Source organism: Canis lupus, chromosome 28, assembly GCF_011100685.1.
Source record: "Canis lupus familiaris isolate Mischka breed German Shepherd chromosome 28, alternate assembly UU_Cfam_GSD_1.0, whole genome shotgun sequence".
In the NCBI taxonomy this organism is placed as follows: Eukaryota; Metazoa; Chordata; class Mammalia; order Carnivora; family Canidae; genus Canis; species Canis lupus.
The window spans coordinates 7,855,255-7,881,415 of record NC_049249.1 but is presented as its reverse complement, the minus strand read 5'-3'; the positions used below and the strand labels follow the sequence as shown (position 1 = coordinate 7,881,415).

Genomic DNA, 26,161 nt, shown 5'->3' with positions numbered 1-26,161 from the left:
GGGCATGCTCAGAGACCATATGATTTCCCTGGAGCAAAGGCTGCCTCCTTAGAAATGAGAAAAGCTCTGAACTTTAAATCCAGTGAGGAGAGAATCCTTGCCATCTAAGGTCCCTCTGCTTGAGGCTCCTGCTCCTCACCTTCTGGATTGTCTTGGTAGCACTAATGCTCCAGCAGTGTTCCTGGACTGGGAGTTTACCCATTCTCTTAGGAAACACTCCCAGCAGGCTCTGCAGTGGCAGTTGGCCAAGGTCTTTCTCAGAAGTTCTCTAGAATCCCTGATACTGCTGGGTGGAGATAGGAAAAGAACCTGAGCTCCTTTTATTTGGATTTCAAACAAAGAGTGTTAACAGGTGCTAGCCAGGAAATGAGCTGTGTCTGCAGGGAAAGTTCATTTTTAAGTGTGAGATGACAAAAATGAAATTTTGTTACTTAAAAAATGAACAGGGCAGCCCGGGTGGCTCAGCGGTTTAGCGCCACCTTCAGCCCAGGTCGTGATCCTGGAGACCCGGGATCAAGTCCCGCGTCACGCTTCCTGCATGGAGCCTGCTTCTCCCTCTGCCTGTGTCTCTGCTTCTCTCTGTGTGTATCTCTCATGAGTAAATAAATAAAATCTTAAAAAAAAAAAAAAAGAAGAAGAACAGAGTTCTTTGACCTAGAAGTATTATCTTTGCTTTATTAGATGACTATTCACCAAAGCTGGGTCAAGAGTGACATTCTGAATGTCGGCTTCATAATCCAGCTGAAAGAATCTCTTCTTCGGTATTTAAAAAAATCCTTCAACATCCTGGGTTATTTGGATGTTTCAAGAGAGAAAACCTTTTTTTTTTTATTTTTTGTCTTAATAAGACAATTCAATTCAACTAAGCAAAGATTTCTTTGGGTACTTACTACAACTCCGTACTAGGGAAGATGCTAGGAAAAAAAACCCAAAAAAACCAACAATTTACAGACTTGGGGGAAGAAAAGACCAACAAATATGAGGCAGAGAAATAAGAGCAAGATAGCCACACCTCCTGCCATCGTATACTTCAATAACCTAAGCAGAACATCTGGCCCAAAATTTGTTTTCTTTTTCTTTTCTCTTTTTATTTATTATTTATTATTTATTATTTTTTTATTTATTTTCTTTTTCTTTTCAATTGGCTCTTTAAAAAACTTTACCATTCTATGTCAAAGCAATGAGTCTGCTTCCTCTAATTTATATAGGTCTTTACAAATTAAAAATTTTTTTAACTCATTGATCTTTTTGAGTCCAAAAGCAATGCTAGCTTGTAAAAATGTAGACATTACAGAAATATAAAACACAGAAAGTGCAAATCTTCCACAGTCCCTCCCTCCAGAGATAACCACTATTCATGATTACCAATACTGATTTTAAAGATTGCCATTCATATAATAAGTCCTGCATGGAAGAACTTTGAAATCTTAATGATAGAACATAAAAGTGAAGATTTTCAGGAAAATTCGTCCCTGGAAAGTGAAGAAACTAGTTTGACTATAGGTCCCAGGAGTTGGATACCTGAGGGACTTGTGTGTGCATTGTGTGTATTTAAGGACTTTGTTTTCTTTTAGAGAGGTTTTAGGTTTGCCATAATATTGAGAGGAAGATAACAGATTTCAGATACACTCCCTGCCCCTGCACATGTGTAGCCTTCTCCATCATCAGTGTCACTCATCAGAATGGTACACATTTTACAAAGGATGAACCTATGTTGACACATCGTAATTACCCAAAGTCCATAGTTTCCCTTAGAGTTCATTCTTGGTTCATTCTTGGTGGCATATATTCTAGGGTTTGGACAAATGTATCATGACATATATCTATCAGTTTAGTTTCATACAGAGTACTTTCACTGCCCTAAAATCTTCTGTGCTTTGCATATTCATCCCCCACCCAACTTTGGTGACTCCTGATCCTTTTATTGTCTCCATAGTTTTGCCTTATCCAGAATGTCCTTGAGTTGGAATCATATAGTATGCAGTCTTTTCAGACTGACTTTGAGTTAGTAATATGCATTTAAGATTTTCCCATGTCTATTCATGATTTGATAGCTTACTCTTTAAGCACTGAATAATATTCCATTGTCTGGATATACCACAGTTATTTATTCATTCACCTCCTGAAAGACATCTTGGTTTCTTTCATGTTTGGCAATTATGAATAAAGCTCCTATAAACATCCATGTATGGATTTTGTATGAATATACATTTTCAACCTCTTTGGGTAAATACCAAGGAGCGTGATTGCTGGATCACATGGAAAGAATACCTTTAATGTTGTAAGAAGCTGCTAAACAGTCTTAAAAGTGGCTATACCACTTTGCATACCTACCAGTAATGTATGAGAGTTCCTGTTGCTCCACATCCTCACCAGCATTTGATGTTATTAGTCTTCCAGATTTTGGTCATCCTAATTTGTATAGTGGTATCTCATTGTTTTAATTTGTATTTCCTGGGCAGCCCAGGTGACTCAGTGGTTTAGCACCGCCTTCAGCCTAGGGCGTGATCCTGGAGACCCAGGATCGAGTCCCACCTCAGGCTCCCTGCATGGAGCCTGCTCCTCCCTCTGCCTGTCTGCCTCTCTCTCATGAATAAATAAATAAAATCTTTAAAAAAATAATAATTTGTATTTCCTGATGACATAGGATTTGAAGCATCTTTTCATAGTCACATAAAGGGTTACTGACATTCAGAAAGGAGACAGGTCAGTGTTGGCAGCAGTCAGAAGCTTGGTAGGGTTGACTGAAGGGCATGGTAATTGCTGGAGAGGCAGGATAGCATTCATATAAAGGAATTGTGAAGAGCTTGGCATGGCCAAAGTGACATTTTAAGAGGAATAGAAAAATAGAGCAGTAACCATAGGGAGAGTCAAAGAAAGTTGTTTTGTGTTTGTTTTGTTCGTTTTTCGGTTTTTTTATTGTGGGCTATATTTTACATATTTGGGAATGATCCTCCTGAGAGGCAGAAATTGCAGAAGTAAAATCCTTGAGTGGGGAGAGGAGATGAGGTCTGCGCACGTATGGAAGGATTGCCCTCATGGGGAACACAGTTCAGTGATTGTAGCAGGAGGGAAGGCAGACAACAGAGGCAGGTAGGAAGGTTGACTTGGAGTTGGGAGGATGAAGATATTCTCTTCTGATTACCTGTTTTCTTAATGAAATAAGATGCAAGTTCATTAGCTGGCAATGAGAAGGAGAGGTTATCTGAAGCTTTCAAGGTGCACAATAGGTGGAAGTTCAGAAAAGTAAAGTGATTTGATTGTGTTGGCCAATTAGTGGCTTTCTCAGACCAGGATCCAGGATAGATGCCTTGGAAATATGGTGGGATGGCCTGTGAATCCATTTAACATGTGTGATCATGAAATTAAAGTGGGACTGGCCAAGAGGGTGAGTGTATAGCCAAGCTTAGCTCCCTAGGTGAAGGGGTGGAGTGAGTGGAGGTTGAATGAACCAGGTGAGTACAGTAAACCAGAAGAAGGAAGGAGTTGAGGGTGAAGAGGAGCAGGGCAGTGTTAGAGCATGGACTGGCACAGGTCAAGAGAAAAAAGATGTGAAGGCAGTGGCAGGGGGTGGGGAGGCAGGGAAAATGATGTGGTTGATAGAATGAGGGTGCCTGTGTGGCTGCAGACTGTAGACTGGAGTAATAGATGGAACACACTGGAAAGAATCAAAAGATGGCCTTTGTAGGGAGTTGAATAGTGTCCCCCGCCAATTCCTACACAGAATATCAAAAGGTGCCCTTATTCAGAAATGGGATCTTTGCAGATGCACTTAGCTAAGATGAAATCATACTGTTACAGTGACTGGTACCTTTACAAAAAAGAGGTGGGGGTGCCCAGATACCCAGGGGGAGGAGGCCATGTGCCAACAGAGGCAGGGATTGGAAGGATGCAGCCACAAGCCAAGGAATGCCCAGCACTGCCAGGAGCCACCAGCTAATAAGAAGCAGGAAGGAATTATCTCCAAAATTAATGTTACAAGATATCACAGGCAGAGAATGACATTCTAGGACTCTAGAGAAACGGGGTTGTTATAACATCTTCTCCACCCAAAAAAGCATAAAATATTCCAGAAAGGGGATGCCTAGGTGGTTCAGTCGGTTAAGCATCTGACCCTTGATTTCAGCTCATGTCTTGATCTCAGGGTCATGAGTTCAAGCCCCACATTAGGTTCTAGGCTGGGTGTGGGGCCTACTTAAGAAAATCCCGAAAGGACTCTCCATCAAGGAATGGAAGAGGATTAGATGAGATGATGGTCCTGAGGGAGAATAGCCCTGCCAACACTCTCCTTCTAGGGTTTGGAACTGTCAGAGAATCAATTTCTGTTGCTTTAAGCCACCTAGTTTGGGGTTCTTTGTGACAGCCAGCAAATACAAGGAAGCAAATACAATCAGCAACTTTCTATTTAGTCAGTGGTTCCATGTAATGTTGCCCTCTCTAGTCATCCTTGTAGATCACCTGAGCTGTGGTTCAGATTTATTCCTGGGTCTCAGCAGTAGGGCACGCCCACACAACTACCCACATCTGGTAATGAAACAGCTTGCAGAGAAGAGTGCGCTTGGCAGGGCCTAAAGGGCCCCCCTCATTCTTTGTGGAACACTTAGGGTGGCATTGTTTTTTTTTTTTTTTTTTTTTTTTAGGGTGGCATTGTTTAATGCTGTGTAGCTTCCTGCAACATTATGGGGAGATTTCCTGCTCAAATATCCTTCTGCTGTGTGCAGAGATGCTGACAGTAGCCATGACTCAGGCTGGTTTCCTCTGACCCATCCCTCAGGCTCAGGTCTGAATGGCAGAAGGTATTTCCTAGAAGAAACTGGCTCTTCGTTGCCTGTGGTCCTTCAGAAGCATCCATTAAGAGATTAATGAGGGAGGATCCCTGGGTGGCTCAGCGGTTTAGCGCCTGCCTTTGACCCAGGGTGTGATCCTGGGGTCCTGGGATCGAGTCCCGTGTCAGGCTCCTGGCGTGGGGCCTGCTTCTCCCTCTGCCTGTGTCTCTGCCCGCCCCCGCTCTATCAGGAATAAATAAATAAATAAAATCTTAAAAAAAAAAGAGTTTAATGAGGATTTATACAGGGGCCAGCATGCAGAGGGTACGGTTTACCCCTCCTTCTCCTACTTGCTGCCCTCCATAACCACTGACCCCAAATGGAACAATTCGCAGCAGGGAGGAAACCAGGATGAGCAAAGGGAGTTTGTCTTAGTTGTCAGAGGAGCCCTTGAGGCATTCAGCCCAGCCACTGCCCAGTTCAGGACAGGTTTGCAGCAGGGGGGCCAGACCTTCCTATGTTTCCCTGAGGCTGGCGCAGGGGTCGGAGGAGTGCCCTGTACTGTCCAGCTGAAAAACTCAAGAAGGCAGGCCTGTGTCTCCTTGTTGGTTCTGCATTCACTGAGCTCCTGGGTAGGGTCACGTGTGGTGCTGTTCAGAGCCAGGGTATTTCATCAGGGGCTTGAGAAAATTGGAAGTTGAGGCACTCACCTGGTGAAGAATGGGAGGAGGGACATTCTAAGACCTGGGAGCCCCAAGGTGGGTGGCAGGCAGGCAAGCCTTGCTTTTGAAGCCTCATCAAGGATGGAGTAGAAGAGTCCCAGATTATCTTGCAGAGGGCCAAGGTATTCCTTCTTGCCTTCAGCCTCTCTGGGGTTTCCTGGTATCCTGACAAAGGTGCAGAGAGCAGCTTCTTCCCCCACAGCCTGGTTTTAGACTCAGTCTGGAGCCAGTGAGGTAAGCAAAGACCCAGTCCTCATTTCAGCTCAGCTCCCAATAACCTAACAGGTCACCTCGGCTTTCCAGACCTCAGTTGTCTTGTCTGGATGCTGTGGTGAGGCGCATGTTCTGACCAGGGATCTTGGAGTCCTCTCTGGCCTCACACTCTGTGGGTCTAAAGTGTAGATGCAGAGGCCATGAGGTCAGAGGGGCAGAGGACTAAGGAACAGAGTGGGAAGTCACATGTGGGGAGCAGGACATGGAGAGGAGCCCAAGAAGAACCTGAGATGGTTTAGTCAGAGGGCCAGGAAGAAAGCTGTGTGACTCAGAAAAGTGTGTGTGGCTGCCCGGTGCCCAAGACCATGTTCAGTGGAGTGGGAAGACTCAGAAAAGGGCCCTGAAGCTTAGCAAGAAGTCATGTTGGATCTCTGCGGATAGAAGTAGCTGGAGAGGCTGAGTGTAAAAGAGGTGATGAAGGGAGGATTCATTCTGGGCTGAACTCTGAAGCAATACACGGTCATGGGTCTGGGCTCCTTGTGGTTGCACCTTCCTCATTCTGTGTCCCCTTCCCCCGTGCTGCCCACTGACTTCTCCAGCCCCTACCTCTACCTCATGACTGCTCTCTGGGAAGTGTTCTTGTGTTCTGCACTCCCACCAAAACTGATTCCTCAACAAAAGTTTTTTTTTTTTTTAAAAGACTAATATATTGAGTGTTGCTGTGTGCCAGGCACCATGTTGAAGGCTTGCATAAAAATTAATTTTATCTTTACAATAACCCTGTGGCAAATACTATTATTCCCACCTTCTTACATATGAGAAATCTGAAACAGAAATTAAGAAACTTACTCAGACTCACACAACTTAAAACTGGAATTTGAACCCAGGCCACATAACTCCAGAGCCCAAGCTTTAAGAGCGGTGCTACACGGCAGTCTGATTGAACTAATTCATACTATAATGTAAGTGACTGACAAATGTGTCTGCATGGAAATTCAATCTCTTACATGATTTTGCATTGTAAAGGAGGGGGTTTCAGAATCCAAAGGTAGAGAGTGAGAATGCTGTTATTTTTTTGGACGAAGTAAATTCCTTAAATTATATTGTACAGATTACCAGGAGGTCATCACTTTTTGGTCACTTTTTGTCTATTAAGATAAGAAAAGCTGAAGTTGGTCAGTGAGTTTAAAAGAGTTTGTGAATAAAAGAAAGGAGAGACGGAGTAGACAGCATTGAGTTTTGTTTTTTAAGGAGAGAAAGAGCTGTGCCTATGTGAAGAGGGAAGGTCCTATAGGGAAGAGTCGACTGGAGGTACCCTGGGGGACAGGTGGGACACTTGGGGGTGTTTCCAAAGAATCAGAAGGAAGTAGGCTCTCAAGTATTGGAAGGGGCTTCACTCTATCAATCAGGAAATACCTTCCCCCCCTGAATATGAAGGGAAGTTAGGAAGATAAATGAGGAGATAGATGCATGTGGAAGTGACAGAAAAGGTGGGCAAAGGGAAAGCATGAGACCACATTGGTCTGTTGGCAAGGAAACCGGAGGTGTGTTTCTCATCTGCCACGAGGGTGGAGAGGGCATTTAGGAACCTGGAGGCTCAAGTAGAAAGGAGGCAATGCAGCACCCTCATGAGTTCATCTCTAGAGAAAAGACTAGCACTGGGGATGGTGGAGTCAAAGTCTCCTCTGCCAAGCTCCAGTGTCCCCTGGGATTGTCTCCTCTCTCTCTCCTAACCACAGAAAGGCCCCTTGACCTCAGGCTGGGTCCCCAGATCAGAACCAGGTGATTTCTGGTGGGGTCCAACTGACTCTTCTCCTCTTGCTCTCCCCTTCATCTCTGGAGTTCTCTTGGTCACTTTGAATACAGCCTGAGTGAGCACCCGATGCACCCGTGAACACATTTTCCTAAAGAAACTGTATCTGAGTCGCAGCACATCCCAAGTGGAGCAGCTCCTTCACCACTCCTGAACACTGAGAATTCTGTTTTCAGGAAACCTGCATTCAGACATTTATAGGATGAGGGCCATCTCTGACCGGATCTCTTGTTGGTGTTTCAGGAGAAGAAGAGGAAGATGGAGGTGATGAAGACAGGTTGGATGGCACAGTCACGGGCCCTGGGCCCAGGGGGTCAGGTGGGATCGTGTCGGAGGCTCACCTTGCCCGGAGGCTCACGAAAGCAAAGAAGAACCGGCGGATGCTGTCCAACAAGCCTCAGGACTTCCAGGTGCGAACAGCCCTGGAAGCGGGCCCCATGTTTTTATGCTACCACAATATTGTCCAGCTTCTGGCAATTGCACTGTTGCTGGGAAGGACCTGTTGCTAAGGGCAGCTGCCCACCTAGCAAAAAGGGACGTCAGAGCATAAACCCAAGAAGAAATGCTGTCCATCTCTCTGTTGCATGCAGGAGTAGATGGAGTCAAGCCTGATGAGACTCTTCAGAGAAACAAAACTATACCCCTCCTTCCCATTGGTGGTAGGAAAGAATAGAGGCACAGTAGTGCATCTTCCTAGTTCTGGGCACTTCCTTGGCAGACAGCTGTGGAGTGATTTAGTACATCCCAGGCTCAAGCAGACCAGGTGGGAGGCTGGGGTCAGAGCAGCGGGCACCTCCCTCCCACCCCCTACTGCACCCTTTCCCTGGCCAGCCCTGGACTGTTTCAACCCCACTACTCCTCTAGGTTTCTCCAACCCAGCCCCACTTCCACCTTGGGAATGAGCAGGGGGGCTACCCCGGCTGTGCGCACCTGCCCCGGGCCTGGCGTCGGTGATCCTCACAGGCAGACAGGCTGACATGGCACCTGAGGATTCTCTCACCTGGTGCTGGGGAAGGATCAGTAACAACACCCCTTCTGTGCTTGCAGATCCGCGTCCGAGTGATTGAGGGCCGTCAGTTAAGTGGCAACAACATCAAGCCTGTGGTCAAGGTCCATGTCTGTGGCCAGACACACAGAACAAGGATCAAGAGAGGGAACAACCCATTTTATGATGAGGTAAATGGGCGTAGCACATGTTTCTGCTTAGTGAGTCTGTTCTATTTACACACATCTTCCTGCCTTCCACCTTCCCCTTCCTCGTTCCACATTGGAGGGGGACTCGTGTGCAGACATCTGGCAAAGACAATGCAAAGTTCCAGCATTCAGCATTCTAAGAGCCACTGGGTCTCAAAATCAAATGGCCTGGTCTCAGAGCTGCCCGCTTGGCACCTGTCCTGTCGGATCCTTGCACCCCTAATGAGGGACCACAGGAAGTCACTTACATCTGCCTTTGCTCTTTCTAAGCAGCAGGACGTCTCTGAGGGATGGTTAAGGAAGTTCTGTGATCGCTTTGCTACTCAAAAAAAAAAAAAAAAAAGCATCGCCACATTTTCATAATTAAGACCAGTTCATGCTGGACCCTCATGAAAGAAAACAATGCTAAGTTTCAGTCACAGCTCTAAAGCAGATTGTCACATATTTCACATGGACGACAATGGTTGACTTTTTAAAGGTGTCAACACCTATCTGGCTATAAAAATAATATATGTAAAAGGAAAGCAATTAGGAACCAAAAGGGTCTTCTTTTCCCTCCCACACCGAGAATACAGTCCTGCTGACATTTTCCATAACACTCCTCAGAAATGCTGAATACCTTGGCAGTTATCTTAGGTACCACAAAACTTGCAGAGCAGGGCTGTGAGAAACATGATGTTTGGGGAGTCCTCTGAACCCAGCCCTGCTCTGCTGAGGAGATGCATTTCTGAGATTCCTCAGGCTTGAGTCCCAGGCCCTGTTGTCTGAGCCCAGGCCTATCCTACTGTGGTTTCCTCTCATCCTCCCTCTGGGTTCCCTGCAGCTTTCCGATCCCAGGCTGGCTCCGGCTTTTGTTTTTTTCCCACCACTGTGCATACAAGGAACCTGTTTCTTCTGTCTGGGGTTCCAGTTTCTCCCCCTTTGTTCAAGGTGGCCCTACCTTCACAGAAGGCCCGTCTTCTTTTCACTTGTCACTTTTCCACCTTGGAGGAATTGGAGACAACAACACGCAGTGAAGTAGTGTCAAAGCAGACATATGATGCAGGTGTGTGCTGAGGTGGTGAAGGGGGTAGCACTTGAAGTGGACTTCTGGAGAGCCTGAGAGAGGTTCGCCAGGGAGGACTTGCAGGGAGGACAAGCTTCTGGGTGATTTGCATTTATAATGCAGGATGAACATTTACTCAGCTGCATTCTGAGGAGCTTGGCAAGAATCTCCACCTTAAAATTTTCCCATAATAATGAATTTTTTTGAGATTAGATCTCTGAATCAAATACCAGAGACTCTAAGCAGACCAATTCAGGAATTAATAAAAGAATTTACTACAAAATCCCTAGTTTACCTACATCTTCTTAACCAAGTGACTAAACTTGTTATCACCAATAATGGCACAAACTGATGTGTGTGTCCTGATGTGATATAGTGGAAGGACCAATATCACCCATGTCATTTCTTGTCAAATAGCCAATTTGAATCTAATAGTGAGGAAATATTTACGCCAGTCTGGATTGTGGAATATTCTATAAGACAACTGATCTTGATAGATAAATAAATAACAAAAATAGGCAGGATAAATAAATAACAATAATAGTTTGCTGTATAAAAGGAAACTAAAGCTGGAGTGCTTGGGTGGCTCAGTCGGTTAAGCGTCCAACTCTCGGTTTCAGCTCAGGTCATGAGCTCAGGGTCGTGAGATGGAGCCCTGCATATGAGGTCAGACTCCACACTTAGCACAGTCAGCTTGGGATTCTTTCCCTCTTCCTCTCCTTCCCCTGTACTCTCCCCCTGCTCATGCTCTCTCTCTCTCCCTCTAAAATTAAAAAGAAGAAGAAGAAGAAGAAGAAGAAGAAGAAGAAGAAGAAGAAGAAGAAGAAAACTAAAGAGATACAACAACCAAATGTAATCCTTGAGTGGATCCTAGATTAAAAAAAAAAAAAACAAAAACTAAAAAGAACTTTTTTTAGGACAATTGTAGGGAATTTAACTCAATTTTCCAGGTCATGCAAACCCCAAGCATCCATTTTAGTGAGACTTGCAGCATGAAGTAACCTTAGATCTACATATCAGTTAGCTATCGTATTTTTGGCCCCCAATGGACAATTCAATTTCATTACATAAACACTATAATTGTTACATATTCTTTTTTTCCAACATACAAAAGTGAGTTTGCCAAGAAGCTCATGAAGCTTAAACCTCAAGGCCTTTTCGAAGGCTCATGGTCAAACCTACTTTTGGGATTATGTTTTATATTTTTTAGGAGGGTTCTAGCATTAGATCACACTAAACCTGAGTCCACCCCTGTTAACATTCAAACATTTTTCTCTTCTGTTTTGACAGTTATTTTTCTACAATGTCCACATAACCCCTTCTGAACTGATGGATGAGATCATCAGCATTCGGGTAAGGGGGCTTTGGAATAGAAAGGTCATGTTTTCTAACTGCCAGATAAAGCCAATAAGCTTCTCATGGCTCTTCTTTCTTCCAGGTTTATAATTCCCATTCTTTGCGGGCAGATTGTCTGATGGGGGAATTTAAGGTGGGTTACAACAGTCTGTTTCGTTCAACTTAGACAGGCATTTTCATAGTGAGGAATCAGGTTCCTGGCCAGGTATCAGGCTGTCCACCTTGATGACATATTAAAGTTACGTGTAAGAGATTCACACTATGGGCCATGTTTGTCAGAGTGTTCTCGGCCTGGGTCTAGTCAACTTCTAAAGTACAGCACTTACTATGCCTTAAACCAAATGCCTGGAAGATGCCACATCAGGGCCCTCCTAGAGTTCCAATGCAGTGCTACAGAGGGAGGGGGTGCTTGACAGTGGCAGGAAGCCCGTAAACTAGCTCCACTTACCAGTGGCCCCAGGGTTCCATCTCCAAAGCCAATTATTGTAAATGTGGAATCGGAAAAGCAAACCAAAACAGGAAAGAGTATCAGGGTGCTTTTCCAAGTAACTCATTTGGAATCAAAGACAAATACTTTGTGGTGCTTCTCAGCAATTCTATGTGGAATGGGCTGCCTCTCAAAAGAAGGAGCTCCAAGCATTAGAGGCCCTAGAGAATGATCTGGGTCAGGCATACATGTGTTCATACCCTGTGGCTACCAACTAGCCACATACCAACTGATCCTTAGTTTCCTCTTTAAAATGGACTCATTGTGAATACTAAGTGGGATAGAATATATAAAACATCTAGTAGAGTGCTTGGCACATTGAAGTGCCCAATTGATGGTTATATTAATGCTAACATTAATTAATTAGCATTAGCTGGAGGAGAAGAAAGAGGAATATTGGACAGGAAATTGGACCAGGTGACTTCACATAGGGTGCCCAAAGTCCAAGTCTGTCTGGGACTGAAGGATTTTACAGAATGTGAGACTTTCTGTGCTTGGGGAAAAGTTCCAAGCAAACCGGGAAACACTGGTCATCCTACTTTCATGGTCCCGTCCAGCTCCAAGACTAGTTAGTTCTTTCATTCAAAATGATTGGTTGAGGGTCTTCTGTGTTCCACACATCAGACAAGGCATTGGGATACAAAGAGGGTAAGATGGAAGTGTTGTTCTCGAAGAAATTGACTTCTTTTTTTTTTCTATATTTTTTTATTGGAGTTCGATTTGCCAACATATAGCATAATACCCAGTGCTCATCCTGTCAAGTGCCCCCCTCAGTGCCTGTCACCCAGTCACCCCAACCACCCACCCACCTCCCCTTTCACACCCCGTGTTCGTTTCCCAGAGTTAGGGGTCTCTCATATTCTGTCACCCTCTCTGATATTTCCCACTCATTTTCTCTCCTTTCCCCTTTATTCCCTTTCACTATTTTTTATATTCACCAAATGAGTAAGACCATATAATGTTTGTCCTTCTCCGATTAACTTACTTAACTCAGCATAATACCCTCCAGTTCTATCCACGTCGAAGCAAATGGTGGGTATAGAAATTGAAGTTGTCAAGAGCCTTATATTTAAATATAATAATAATGGTTTCTTTGAAGTAACTAAACTGATTTTAAAGTCGATTTGAGCTATTTTAAATTATCTTTTCCCAGATTGATGTTGGATTCATTTATGATGAACCGGGTAAGTAATATTCTTTCTCTCTATGAACTTGAAGATTCTGGGAATCAAGAAAATCTGAGGGATCAGCAAAGGAGTTTAAAAAGTATCTCTTTTCTTTTTTTTTTTTTTAAGACTTTATTTATTTATTCATGAGAGACGGACAGAGAGAGAGAGAGGCAGAGACACAGGCAGAGGGAGAAGCAGGCTCCATGCAGGGAGCCCGACGTGGGACTCGATCCCAGGTCTCCAGGATCACACCCTGGGCTGAAGGCGGCGCTAAACCGTTGAGCCACCCAGGCTGCCCAAAAATGTCTTTTTCTTAATTGAAGAGGGAGAAGGATACTTAGTGGGAATGAATGAATTAAGGAATAGCTTAATAGGGATATCTTTTTCAATCTGATGGCAATTATCCTAACATTCACAAGTATGTAAGTTCTCTGTTTTGTGATGGTATTTTGATCTTACCAAAATCGAATTAGAGAACTAATTAATAGACCTTAGAGATCCTTGTTTGAGTGATACCAGGGCAGGATTGGGGCTGGGGGCTGGTCAGTCCAAAGCACAGAGGACATTTTTTTTTAATTTTATTTATTTATTCATGAGAGACAGAGAGAGAGAGAGAGAGAGAGAGGCAGAGGGAGAAGCAGGCTCTCTGCAGGGAGCCCGCCATGGGACTCCATCCCAGGTCTCCAGGATCACACCCTAGACTGAAGGTGGCGCTAAACCACTGAGCCACCTGGGCTGCCCATCATGGAGGACATTAATATAGAGACTCCTCTGGCAAACTTGGTGTCATTATGATACTTCAGAGGAAATGATTGTTTATCTTACAGCAGATGAAATCACAAAGGTGTCAGCTTATCTTTAGAGGGTCCCTGTCTTTTTAATCCTTCTTTATTTTAGGTCACGCTGTCATGAGAAAATGGCTTCTTCTCAATGACCCTGAAGATGCCAGCTCAGGTGCTAAAGGTTACATGAAAGTCAGCATGTTCATCCTGGGAACTGGAGATGAGCCTCCTGTAAGCCCCTATGTTCTCTACTCTTTACATTTTTTCACCAAAAATGGGGACCAAGAATTAAGCAAGTGGGTGTGTCAGTAGTTGTGAAAAGCAGCACAGCTTCCAATCAGTAACTCCAACCTTTCAACTCTTCCTATATTTTGGAAACTATTCTTTCCTTCATATAGAACTATTCTTCTAGCTCACTTGGACTCCTTCCTGGTGTCCATGTATGGGTTTTTCATTCAGTAAAAATATGTGTGTTTCCAAGGCTCTCTTGCATCATTTAGCCTACAGAGTGTGGCTCCCATGCAGAATCAGGCATTGCTACCTAAAGGGACAGTTGTCCTTCTAGGGGGCTGGACGAAGGAAGTGCTGAAGAGAAACAGGAAAAACTTCAGGAACTGTTTCTCTCCTTCTCTCCTATTTAGTGCTCATAAAATTACAAAAGGTCACATTATTTTCTTGTGTTGTTGCAATTGAAGAAACATATGAGCTTTGACTTTGCAGACCAATTTTGAGATCGAATTTGTGGCTGAACTCTTAAGCCTGAAACACAGGAAATCCTAATGGAAATAGTCCCAGTCGGTTTCATCTTACAAGCATCAGTCTGGCTTCTTACAAGCACTGTTTTTCTACTTGTCTCATTTGTAATCATGTCTCCCCAATAGGCTGAGAAGCGAGATCGTGATAATGACAGTGATGACGTGGAGAGTAATTTGTTACTCCCTGCTGGCATCGCCCTCCGGTGGGTGACCTTCTTGCTTAAAATCTACCGAGCAGAGGACATCCCCCAGAGTACGTATGGACTTAATCCTACCCTAGGAAGACCATTTATTTGCATGGTCACGTGCGTTAACACCATACTCTGAATAGTGATTGGTGCTGTCATGTTTTTCTTCATGGACTTCTTTTCATTCATTCTGACCCCATTTCTGGTCCCATGAAAGCTACCTGAGCAGATTGATGGGGCAGCCAGTTGGTCACTGATCCATTTTCCTTAAGCGTTTGGCCCATCCCGCTCATCTCTCCTCTTCTCAGTATTCTACAGCTGCTCCTTACTCTAGAGGATACTGAAGAGAGGCCAGCAGGCAGCACTTCCAGCTCCTTTCATCCGAAGGAAAATATGAAATTTTTGAAACAAATAAGTGTGTTTGTTATTGAATTATTAAAAATGGCTGAGCAAAGGGTTGCTACGTGCCAATAACTAGTAATTTGTCAATATGATGTTATGGGGTACGTATAATAAGAGGTGGGTGCATTTAAGAGAATCACTTACTGTGATTTTACTCATAGAGACTAGTCCAGAACTCCTGTGTACTTGCCAAGGACCCAGCATCCTTTTGCCCTGCCTAGCCTGTCTGCTTTCTGCTGGGTCCTGGGACATGGGACCCCTCTCCAAGTCTCCAGGTGGCAGTAGTTTGTATATAGGCCATGGGTCTCTTCAGGATTTGCTACTTTCTCTGGGAACCCGCCCTCACTTGTGTAACACCCTATAGTGCTTCTCTCATCTCTCCTTAGAAATATCCTAAATGAAGTAAATAAGTTAAACCTCACATTCAACTTCTGAATGTGAATTCAACTTGCCAATTACTTGGCAAACCAGTGTAATCGATCCTCATTTGCTTCTGAGTTTGTTAAAACAGAGAGAGAGAGAGAGAGAGAGAGAGAGAGAGAGAGAGAGAGAGAGAGATGCTGTTTATAGTTGCTTAAATGTGTTATTTATGGTTATGTTATTTGTGATTATGCCAAAGCTCCTTGAATTTCTCTGAAAAAAATTGAACTAGGCTTATGTCATTTTGACCTAAAGCACCTTTTCCAAGTTGAAGCCAGGTTGAGTTTTTGAATGGCCTCTTATCCTATCTAGATGGACTTTATTCTACTTTTTCCCTCAACAAATGACTGATTTTCAATATAATAATTTATTGGCATATTTTTCAAGATGTTTTTGTTTTGTTTCATTTTATTTTTGACTTTTTTTTGGTGTTTTGTTTCGTTTTTGACTTTTTGGGGAGAACACATTTCTTTCTCAGCTAAGACAAGATTTCTGCAGTTATAATGCTATTAGCGCATGCCACTTTTGAGAACAATTCTTGTTGAAACTGTCTTCATGGATAGGAGAAAAATTTTAATTTTGCTGAGTGATTTCTATCCTTTTAAGAAACTCAAATTTAATTTCTGCTGTGTGATGTATTGCTTTCCAGTGGATGATGCCTTCTCACAGACAGTAAAGGAAATATTTGGAGGCAATGCAGATAAAAAAAACCTAGTGGATCCTTTTGTAGAAGTTTCCTTTGCTGGAAAAAAGGTTTGTATGTGATCTAAATGCAGACACCTCTAGAAATAAATATTTAAAGCATCATGCTTTCCTTGGAGTGAATTTCTGTTTACTCTTTGTTAAAGTAGCCCCCTGATGGTCTGGGAAGTCTGCAGGAATGGAGATTATCTGAGTCAGAACATGCAGACTTCTCCACAAGTTTATTTTGGAGCAGAAAGTATGCAGATTCAAGTTAGAAAAATTCAATCTTCAGAAAGAATAGAACATGAAAACTATCACTGAATTATTTGGATTACTTCTCAAGTCCAAGCATTTTCTTAATCTAAGGCAAGCTCCCTCACTGGCACCAATGATTCTTGGTAAATGTAGAATATGGCTCCCCTAATGTCCAGCTGCCCACTCCTATCATGTTTCTCACTTTCCAGACCCCAGTGAGCTGCTGAAACTGGAGAGCAGTCAGGGGAGCTCCATCTCATTCTGCTGGGAAGAGCCAGGGGACTCTTGGTGTAGACACATCTGTAACCACCACTTTTACCCACAAAGATGGTCAAAGATGGAAGACTGGGATTCTGTAATAGAATAACAATGCACCATGGACAGCTGTAGGCACAAAGAACTAGCATCTTTTATGTAGTTGAACCAGTTACTTATGAAAGCGAGATTTGGGAAACCATACACTTATGGACCAGGTGTTACTTCCTAGGAGAATCAGTGGTGGGGGAGGCGGTGAAAAGCCCTAGAGTGAAATTTACATTCAGACTTTAGGGACGCCTGGGTGGCTCAGCGGTTGAGTGCCTGCCTGTGGCTCAGGTCATGATCCCAGGATCCAGGATCAAGTCCCACATCAGGTTCCCTGCAAAGAGCCTGTTTCTCCCTCTGCCTGTGTCTCTCATGAATAAATAAATAAATCTTAAAAAAATAAAATAAAATAAATAAATTCAGACTTTAACCCACTCCAGAGGTGGGTAAGGCAATTTCCGTAACCTCTCAGTGTCAATTTTCTTAACTATAAAATAAGATAATAATAATCTCATAGGATTGTTGATAATGGTTAATTAATTAGAGAAGTAATTTTGTGAGCCTACTAAATATCAATACTGTCCCATATGCTGAGGATAGAGAAGTTTGCAAGACAGTCATGGCTTTCATGGAGCTTCCTTTGTAGTAGAAGGCATAACAATAAATAAGTTAACAAGTAGTTTAATGATCTTAGGTAGTGCCCATTACTATGAAGAAAACAGAGTGGGGTACAAGAAGTGATTTGTACAGGGGGTTGGAGAGATGGGTTTTCGTTAGGTTATCAGATGGGACACCTTTGAGGAAGTAACATTTGAGCAGAGGCCTGGATGGTGTAAGGTCTGGGGACGGGGGCTTCCAGGCAAAGAGAAGAGCCCAAGGAGAAGACACATCTGCAGTGAAAGAATCCCCTTGAGGCTGTAGTGCCACAAGCCAGGGGGAGCTACAAGATGAAGTCAGAGAGATTTGGGGTGGGGGAAGATAGGTAGGCAGGGTTTTATCAGCCAGAGTAGGGTCTGGACTTCATTCTAAGCGTGCTCGGAGAGCTCACTGAGACTGCTACGCAGGGGTTATCATGAAAGTAAGGAGGCAGGAGAGGACCATGCATCAGACAGGAGCCAACAAGAGGTGTCCAGGGGGAGATCAGTCTCTGCATGAAACAGGGGTGTCAGGACTTACTCGCAGATTAGGTGAGGCACGTGAGGGGGAGAGAGATATGGCTGATTTGATTTTTCCTGTTTTGACAGGAGCTGGTTTGGGGAGCAGGGAGAGGGGCTAGTGGGCAGGATCTAACCATCTGTGTGCACACATTAATGAAGAAGTGCTTACTAGACAGTATGTAACAAGTGCTCAATAAATATTAACACCGGCATCATTACACTAATCCAATGTTAGCAATCTGGCAGTTGAAAACTAACTTTTAGTGCATGGAAGGAGCAAAGATTAATATTAAACCCATGTTACATTTACCAAATAGAGAAATAAACTTGAACCAGGCTACTAAGTATATATCTAGTAAGTAAACTATTAAAGTCATAATCTAGGATGCATATGTTGTGAATTTATGGAAATTAGAATCTTGAATACCTATAGTTGTGTTTTGATGATTTTACAGGTTTGCACAAATATAATTGAGAAAAATGCAAATCCTGAGTGGAACCAAGTCGTTAATCTTCAGATAAAGGTTTGACTTTTTTTCTTCAATAAAAAGTAAGACTACTTAATTTAATAGTTACTGAATAAGTTGAGAAATAACTATTTTTTTCTGTTTCCTTTTAACAGTTTCCTTCAATGTGTGAAAAAATAAAACTAACAATATATGACTGGTAAGTTAAAAAATAAACTTATTAATTCAAACTTAAAGAATTGAGTGTTTGGATTTTGGGGAACACTACTCTAGATGGTCTCTTACTTTTCAGTTTGCTCCTTTTTTCTTCTTTGGCATAGTCACAGGGGGAGGTGATAAATTGCTCCTGGAATTGGGTGTTTTCTTTTAAAAAAATTAATAATGGTATTGTTGCAGAAAACCTTCATGTATCTTGGTTCAATTGCTTGTAAACAAGGGAAGGGAAAAATAATCTGAAAAATCCCGCAAGATAAGAAATCAAGGATTTTTTAAAAAGATTATTTATTCATGAGAGACACACAGAGAGAGAGGCAGAGACACAGGCAGAGGGAGAAGCAAGCTCCTCACAGGAAGCCCGATGTGGGACTTGATCCCGGATCCCAGGATCAAGCCCTGAGCTGAAGGCAGACGCTTTTTTTTTTTTTTTTTAAGATTTTATTTATTTATTCATGAGAGACACACAGAGAGAGAGAGAGAGGCAGAGACACAGGCGGAGGGAGAAGCAGGCTCCATGCAGGGAGCCCGACATGGGACTCGATCCCAGGACCCCAGGTCACAACCTGAGCCAAAGGCAGATGCTCAACTGCTGAGCCACCCAGGCATCCCTGAAGGCAGACTCTCAACCGCTGAGCCACCCAGGTGTCCTGAAATCAAGGATTTATTTTATTTATTTATTTTTTATTTTTTGAAATCAAGGATTTAAATAGCATTTAGGCTATCCAAAATAGACTTCTGAAATGGAGTAAACAAACCATTTCTTGAGAAGAATCACCAAAATGTTCCAACAGCTATTTTCTTATGGTTAGAAAGGAAAATGGACAAAGCTACCTATCTGATTGAATGAGAAGAAAATTCATTGAAAAGTTCTGATGAAATTTTGACTAGACCATCCTCCTAGCGAGGATGGCCATCATAAGGCCATTCTTTTTTTTTTTTTTTTAATTTTTATTTATGATAGTCTCACAGAGGGAGAGAGAGAGAGAGAGGCAGAGACACAGGCAGAGGGAGAAGCAGCCTCCATGCACCGGGAGCCCGACGTGGGATTCGATCCCGGGTCCCCAGGATCGTGCCCTGGGCCAAAGGCAGGCGCCAAACCGCTACGCCACCCAGGGATCCCCATAAGGCCATTCTTAATGTAATGTTCTAATTGGATGAAGCATTCAGTTAGCAGTCCTTAACTCCTTGAGAGTGAAAATGGCAAATACTGTCCTCATCCTCATCATTAGTGTTTATTCTGGAGTTAGCTACCATTTTTTTTTTTTTTTTTTTTGAGTATGAAGAAGTGCTGTGCCTTGTGCCTTAACTACAATATCCCACTAGTCTTTAGAGTAATGCCATGGGTTAGAGACGATTATTAGTTCCTTTTACAGATGAAGACACTAAGGCTCAGAGAGGCCAGATGCATGGCTCACTGTCACTCTGATGGTTAGAGACTGAGTTGGGCCCCCATCCTGTCTAGCTGACTCCAGGATTTTTCCTTTGGCAGAATGTATTTGGCTTTTGTGTTAGCACCCTCTTGGTACTATGACAACAGGGCACTTTGGGAGGAGGATAGTAAGTCTCATTTTGTTCGATGATGACATCACCATTTATTGAGGGTCATGGAGGAGTCGAGAGGACAAAAAAACCCCTTCCAGTGAGTGTAAGCTTGATTGAAGTACTTGAGACCCTCAGACAACATTGTGAAAGTGTTCTGTGGGCCTCAAGAGACCCCAGGAATGTGGATATGGGCCTATATATCACAGGTTACTACTCTGGCTTACCAGCTTTGATTGTGGATTGAGCCTTCCTAGAGTTGCCTGTGGCCACTACAAATGTGGTTCCTTTCTGACCTAGTGTGCCCTCTCCAAAGAATAGTGTAGACTAGGATGCACAGGGAGGCCCTATTTAAGGAATCCTTGGGTCCAAATCTTAGGTTACATATCCTGTGGGTATTTGCATAACTGAGAAGCTAAGAATTCTTTAAATGTAGTCTAGATCCTTTTGGATGAACAGAGAAGGTTTAAGACTTGTGCATGTGCTTAATATCCTTAAATATTTTTTTCTCATGCAAACTGTTTCATTAGTCTTTCTATAGCCTAATACTATTGTACTATACAATGTATAATATTATATGTAACATGTGATATTACTATAATACAGTATAATAGTATTACACAGTAGCATAATCTTTCTCCCAAATACTTAACCTTTCTTCTTTCCCGTGGGGTCTTAGATTCAGAGCGGATATACCACTATTTTGAATAAAGAAGAGGATGCATTAAGCAGAGAGATGGATGCTATTAATAGAAATCTTATGGGGTACCTGGATGGCTCAGTCAGTTAAGCATCTGCCTTTGGCTCAGGTCATGATCCTGGGGTCCTGGAATCGAGCCCCGAGTCAGACTCCCTGCTCAGCATGGGGCCTACTTCTCCCTCTCCCTCTGCCTTTCCCCTCAACTCGTGTTCTCTCTCTCTCGCTCTCTCTCAAACAAATAAAATCTTTAAAAAAAAATAGGAACCTTGTTTTTTACACCTACTGTTTGTCCAGCCAGAGATCACTTCATGAGTTAGGCTTGCAAACTCTCTGTGATATCCATGGAAAAATTCGTTGAGTTTTAGTGGGAATACTTGTTCCTACCATGCAGATAAGATTTAGGTTCTAGGTAAGCAATGCCCTCTGCTGCCCTGCATCTGTTATACAGTAGGTGCTCAATTAATATTTGAATTGAATTGGAAAGGAATTTTTCTCACTCTAGAGGAGAAAAAAATATATATATATAGCCCATTGTAGTCATTAAATCAGAGTAATTAGTGTGAACATGATAAAATCAGATAGTGCACTTATCCTATGTAATGTGATTATATTTCACTCATTATATAATGTCCCTATAATTGGCTTATTCATTTTTTGGCAATGGTATTGAGTGGCTATAAGCAAATTCCTTGGCCTCTGTGTACAAACCATAGTTTCCATAGTTGAAATGAATTGTCTGATTAATGTTTCTCAATGGGTGGTTGGAGGATCATCTGTCCAAATCAGTTGGGATAATGCAGATTGTGTAAATGCAGATTCTTGTTCTCCACTCCTGCCTTTATTAAATAAAAAGTATGAACAGGAGAGGAGAGGTGGGGTTTCCAGGTGATTTTTAAAGTACAGTAAAAACCTTGAGTCCCACTGGCAAGGATGATTTCTGAGGTCTAGGGACTTTTCCAACTCAACCTTATTATTGTTGAAGGGAAGCTATTTATTTATAGGTAGAAGCCTTAACCTGTTCTTTTACACAGGGACCGTCTTACTAAAAATGATGTTGTTGGAACAACATATCTACACCTCTCTAAAATTGCTGCCTCTGGTGGGGAAGTGGAAGGTAAGTCACTCAGCAGAGCTGAAACAAGACAGAGTGCAGAATTTTTGAAGCAGAATAAACTGGAGTAGCCACCTGGACTTGGTTTCTTAAAAGCCAAATGTGATGAGCCTAGTGAACTATTTTGATGATGTTTTGGTGATGACCAGAACAGTTAATTAGTAGTTAATAATTGAGGCAACTAACAGTTTGAAGACTTTATATTCTTGCTCCCATCCAAAAATTCTTCCCAGTAGCTATTTTATAAATTTTTGAGTGTCAGTACAGAGGGCTAGCACCCTATTTTTTTTAGATTGGCATTGACAACAGTCCACTCAAATATAAAATAATACTTCCTTCTCCACTGACTTCTTTAGCAGGAACAAGGATGTCAAGTAGCAATGAGCCATATAAACTCCACTCCTGAAGATAATGTGCATTTTGTTTTCATGTTAACAAGCATCGATAACAAATACACTTTTCGTTGTTCTCCATACTGAGAACTACTGCTTGCTTATACTTGGCATTAGGATTCTGTGCATATTCCAGAAATTATAATAAGAAATGAAGAAGAAAATTGAAGATTATAAGAGGAAAAAATGTAAATTAACATATCTATGATATCAGCAGCTGATTTTTTGTTACCAAAACAAATATAACAAAAATTCTTTTAATTGCCAATATATTAAACATATTGAATAAGTTATATGAGAAAATTTGAGACCAAATATTGTCTTGAGAAACTCAAGGTTCATCTCATCCTCATTTTAAGAGGGAACTTTATAGGTTTTTAAAAAATATATTAATTCAAGCAATATAGCATGAATAAGAATCTGAAAGATTTTAGGGATATAATGAAAAAAATAGAAATTTCTTCTCTTAAGAAGAAAAAAAAGGCAACTAGAAATTCCAAGAAAAACAAAATACTGAACAGAAAGGCATAATTCAGATATAAAGTCCCATGTGGCCATTATTCTAAACAAATGTTAAAAACTAAAAAAGATCCCATCTGCACATCCTCTGCTAAGTGGCAAAGGGGAACATATGACTGGATCTGTAGCAAAAGAAATGTAGTCACAACTTTTTCCTTTCCTCTGCAGAGACAGTATTTATATGGCTGCTATACTGTTAGCACTTGTAATGGATTTTTAAAATTTTTTTCTTTTACCCTAGAGCCAAAGCTCTGAACAGAATATAAATGCTATTGCCCATCGCAATGTAAAAGTACAAAACATAGAGGTTAGAAGTGGAGGAAGGAATGGAAGAGAAGAGAGAGTAGGCCTGCTGGTAGCCTCTTCTTATCAAGTGAGGAATCAAGACAGAAAGGCTAGATTAAATCATAATGGTAAAAAATAGAGTAATTAAAAAATCATACCAAAACCATGTGGGTGGGGAGGGCCAAAATGAGTTAAATTCATCTATCATTGGCAAGAAGTCATTCGATAATTACTTGGAGGTAATTATTCAAGACATATTGGTATAAGCAATTTTCTTAGTGATACAGCAGTAACATCCAGAGCACTAAAACCAGAAATTGTTATATGCAGGTTTCAACCTTGTCTCTGAGGCCTTCTCTCCCTGAAGGCCCTGTAATCAGTCTGATAAGAGTCTCAAAATAACAAAATGCAGCAGACATCCCCCCATCACCACCAAAAAAAGGAAACAAATAATGTACCATAAACTACAAGCCCTTATGTGCAAAGCCTCAGACTAAATTAACTTGGATTTTCTGGCCTTGGTCCCAATTAAGTCAGACCTAAAACAAGTGCAGATTTTATGAAAAACATGAATGTTGGTAACTTCACCAGGCCTCTTTTGGTGGTGAGAAGCTCCCTCTTCTCAGGTGCCTTGCTGCCTTAGAGCTGGAGAGATTTGAGTTATTTAATGGGTGGTGGTTTTGCCAGTTATCCCAAAGGTTTGAGCTGTTTTGCATTTAACTGATGAGATTTGTGTAAATAACAAAAGGGTCATGTCATTTGGGTCTGAATTTGGGGTTTTTCTAGTGTTGCTAAACCACTTACCATATTGGATTTGATAACTTTTTCACTGTCTCTGTTATAATGCCCATGTTTCTCTTGTTTAACCAGTCATATTTTTACTATATAGATCTCTCATCTTCGGGATCTGGGGCTGCGTCATATACAGGTTTATGCTTTGTAATTTTCCTATCTTCTAGATTTTCCTATTTACTCCTGTCTTACTAAGAATGTCTCAATTGACTGCATTTAGAACCTTTTTTTTTTTTTGACATTTTGCTGTCTCAAAATAGTTTTGCTAGCGTATTAATTTTTGTACTTGTGCTATATGGTTGTCCTGCATGGCTAAGCTTAAAGCAAGTGTGCTAAAAGGCTTTGCTACCATCTCACCTAGATGCATACCAACCTATTTGGTGTCACTGTAAGAATTGTGAGAGATAACCTTGTCTGCTATTATTGTTTATGTTCAGTAGGTAGAGTTTTGGGGCACCAAATCAATTATTCAAAATATATGCAGTAACTGCTCCTTACTTTGAACATGGATCTCTAGGTTGGAAGACACTGAACGATTGTACCTTGAAGGTTTTCATCTTCCAAATGGGGGGATCATAACATGTCTTTTGATTTGTACAGCACTGGCCATCCTTTGCAAGCTTGCTCAGTGGTCTCACATTTGACCATCACAATTCTATTATTATGGTTCCTCAAATAGATGAGGACTCTGAAGTTTACAAAAGTTTGTCTTCTTTCAAGTAAACATGAAAACCCCTGCCATGCTAATTTACCCAGGGCTGTGTGGTGAGGGGAAAGAGATATTGCAAGTGAGAAAGCTTTGCAAATATAAAGCATTATTGTCTGCCTTTGTGTTACTGACACAATGCCCCATTCATATTCATTTTTAAAAATAGATCTTATTATTATCTTATCATCAGATTTTATATGAATATTAAGTAGTCCTTAGGTTTATAATGAACTTAGAAGATTTGGTAACACTTCATTCTTTCATAATAATATTTATGTGGTAGCTCCCTATGTTAGAACTAGCCTTTGGTGTTTAGGGAATCAAAATATGTTTGAATCCTTCCCCACCTACCAAAGGAATTTATAATGTTGTCAGAAATTAGCAGCTATTTAAAGTTCAAAAATTAAAATATAAAATAATACCTTATAGAAATCCAAGATGCAAAGGAGCTTTGGAGAGGTGAATGAAGTTTGGAAAATACCGCTTGAAAAGCAGGTCCGAGGAAAAGGTTGATGACCCAGCTAATGAATTTTTGTTCATTGGAAGTTTGATGTAACAATTGTGCATAAAATGGGTTAGGAAAATTTGGGGGAAGGAAGAGACTTAGCTTGTGAGACTATTGGCTTTCCCGGGAGACAGTGCTGAGAAGCATAGAAGGAAGACTCAGACACATAGAAGGAAGGCTCTCCATGTTACTGAATAACCAACAGGCCTAAGTGTTTAAAATACTTGAAAAGAGATTTGCTTGGACAAAAAGAATTAAGCTATTGATATCACAATAACATACAGTAGATCATAATTGACAATGTGTGTCTCCATCCCTGGAAATGTTTAATGAAAAGCAAGTACTCATGACAAACAACTTAATAAGTCGCCCATGCGTACAGGCTGGGGATGAGGTGGGACTAGATGAGAGGGATGGGTCATGTACTGGAAGGTGCCCTTGTCTGAACTATGAAACTATAAACTATGAAACTCAAGATCTGGGCCTAATCTGTCATCTTGAAGGAACTTTGACAAGTCATGTCACTTCTGTGGGCTTCAATTTGCCCATCCATAATGTGGCATGACTATGGTGCAAGAGTTTTAATGTCCCTTCTTTCTTGAACATTCTGTGATTCAACTTCTGGAAGTACCTTCTTTTTCTTACTATGGATCTCTGCTCTAGTTCCTTACAACATATATTATAGCACAAGGAAAAATCTTAATGCTGCTTATTAATAATAAATTAGTCGGGATCCCTGGGTGGCGCAGCGGTTTGGCGCCTGCCTTTGGCCCAGGGCGCGATCCTGGAGACCCGGGATCGAATCCCACATCGGGCTCCCGGTGCATGGAGCCTGCTTCTCTCTCTGTCTGTGTCTCTGCCCCTCTCTCTCTCTCTCTGTGACTATCATGAATAAATAAATAAAATCTTAAAAAAAAAAAATAAATAAATAATAATAAATTAGTCAACTGACATATTCCATATGGCAGAACAGATAAAACCAAAACAATTCATATGTCCAGATATAACGGTCATTTATTTCAACCTGATCATTTGATAACATGGTAGCACAATCCAGAGAAATCTCTGTTGGAAAAATTCTTGGTTCTTATTTGCATTTCACAAGAAATTTCCAAACAGTGTGAAATATGGTCGCCTACGGTGTTACCATATCTCACTTAGGCCGTCAGTTATTACTTTCCTATATCATTATTTAAATCTTTATTTTCTCTTGCT

The 26,161-nt window shown here is 41.8% G+C and overlaps 1 protein-coding gene across 3 annotated transcripts in view; it reads left to right on the top strand.

Moving 5' to 3' along the window:
• MYOF (myoferlin) overlaps positions 1-26,161 on the top strand; it is a 142,265-nt gene that overhangs the window by 42,895 nt on the left and 73,209 nt on the right. For all 3 annotated transcript variants that reach the window (XR_005380428.1, XM_038578205.1, XM_038578204.1), the window contains exons 6-17: positions 7,758-7,924; positions 8,562-8,690; positions 11,044-11,106; positions 11,192-11,242; positions 12,750-12,780; positions 13,663-13,778; positions 14,429-14,555; positions 15,962-16,065; positions 18,167-18,235; positions 18,334-18,377; positions 21,665-21,747; positions 23,830-23,868. Coding sequence is in view for 2 of the 3 variants with exons in the window: in XM_038578205.1 (XP_038434133.1) it covers positions 7,758-7,924; positions 8,562-8,690; positions 11,044-11,106; positions 11,192-11,242; positions 12,750-12,780; positions 13,663-13,778; positions 14,429-14,555; positions 15,962-16,065; positions 18,167-18,235; positions 18,334-18,377; positions 21,665-21,747; positions 23,830-23,868 (1,023 nt within the window). In the remaining variant the exon portion in view is untranslated. The remainder of the gene's footprint in view (positions 1-7,757; positions 7,925-8,561; positions 8,691-11,043; positions 11,107-11,191; positions 11,243-12,749; positions 12,781-13,662; positions 13,779-14,428; positions 14,556-15,961; positions 16,066-18,166; positions 18,236-18,333; positions 18,378-21,664; positions 21,748-23,829; positions 23,869-26,161) is intronic.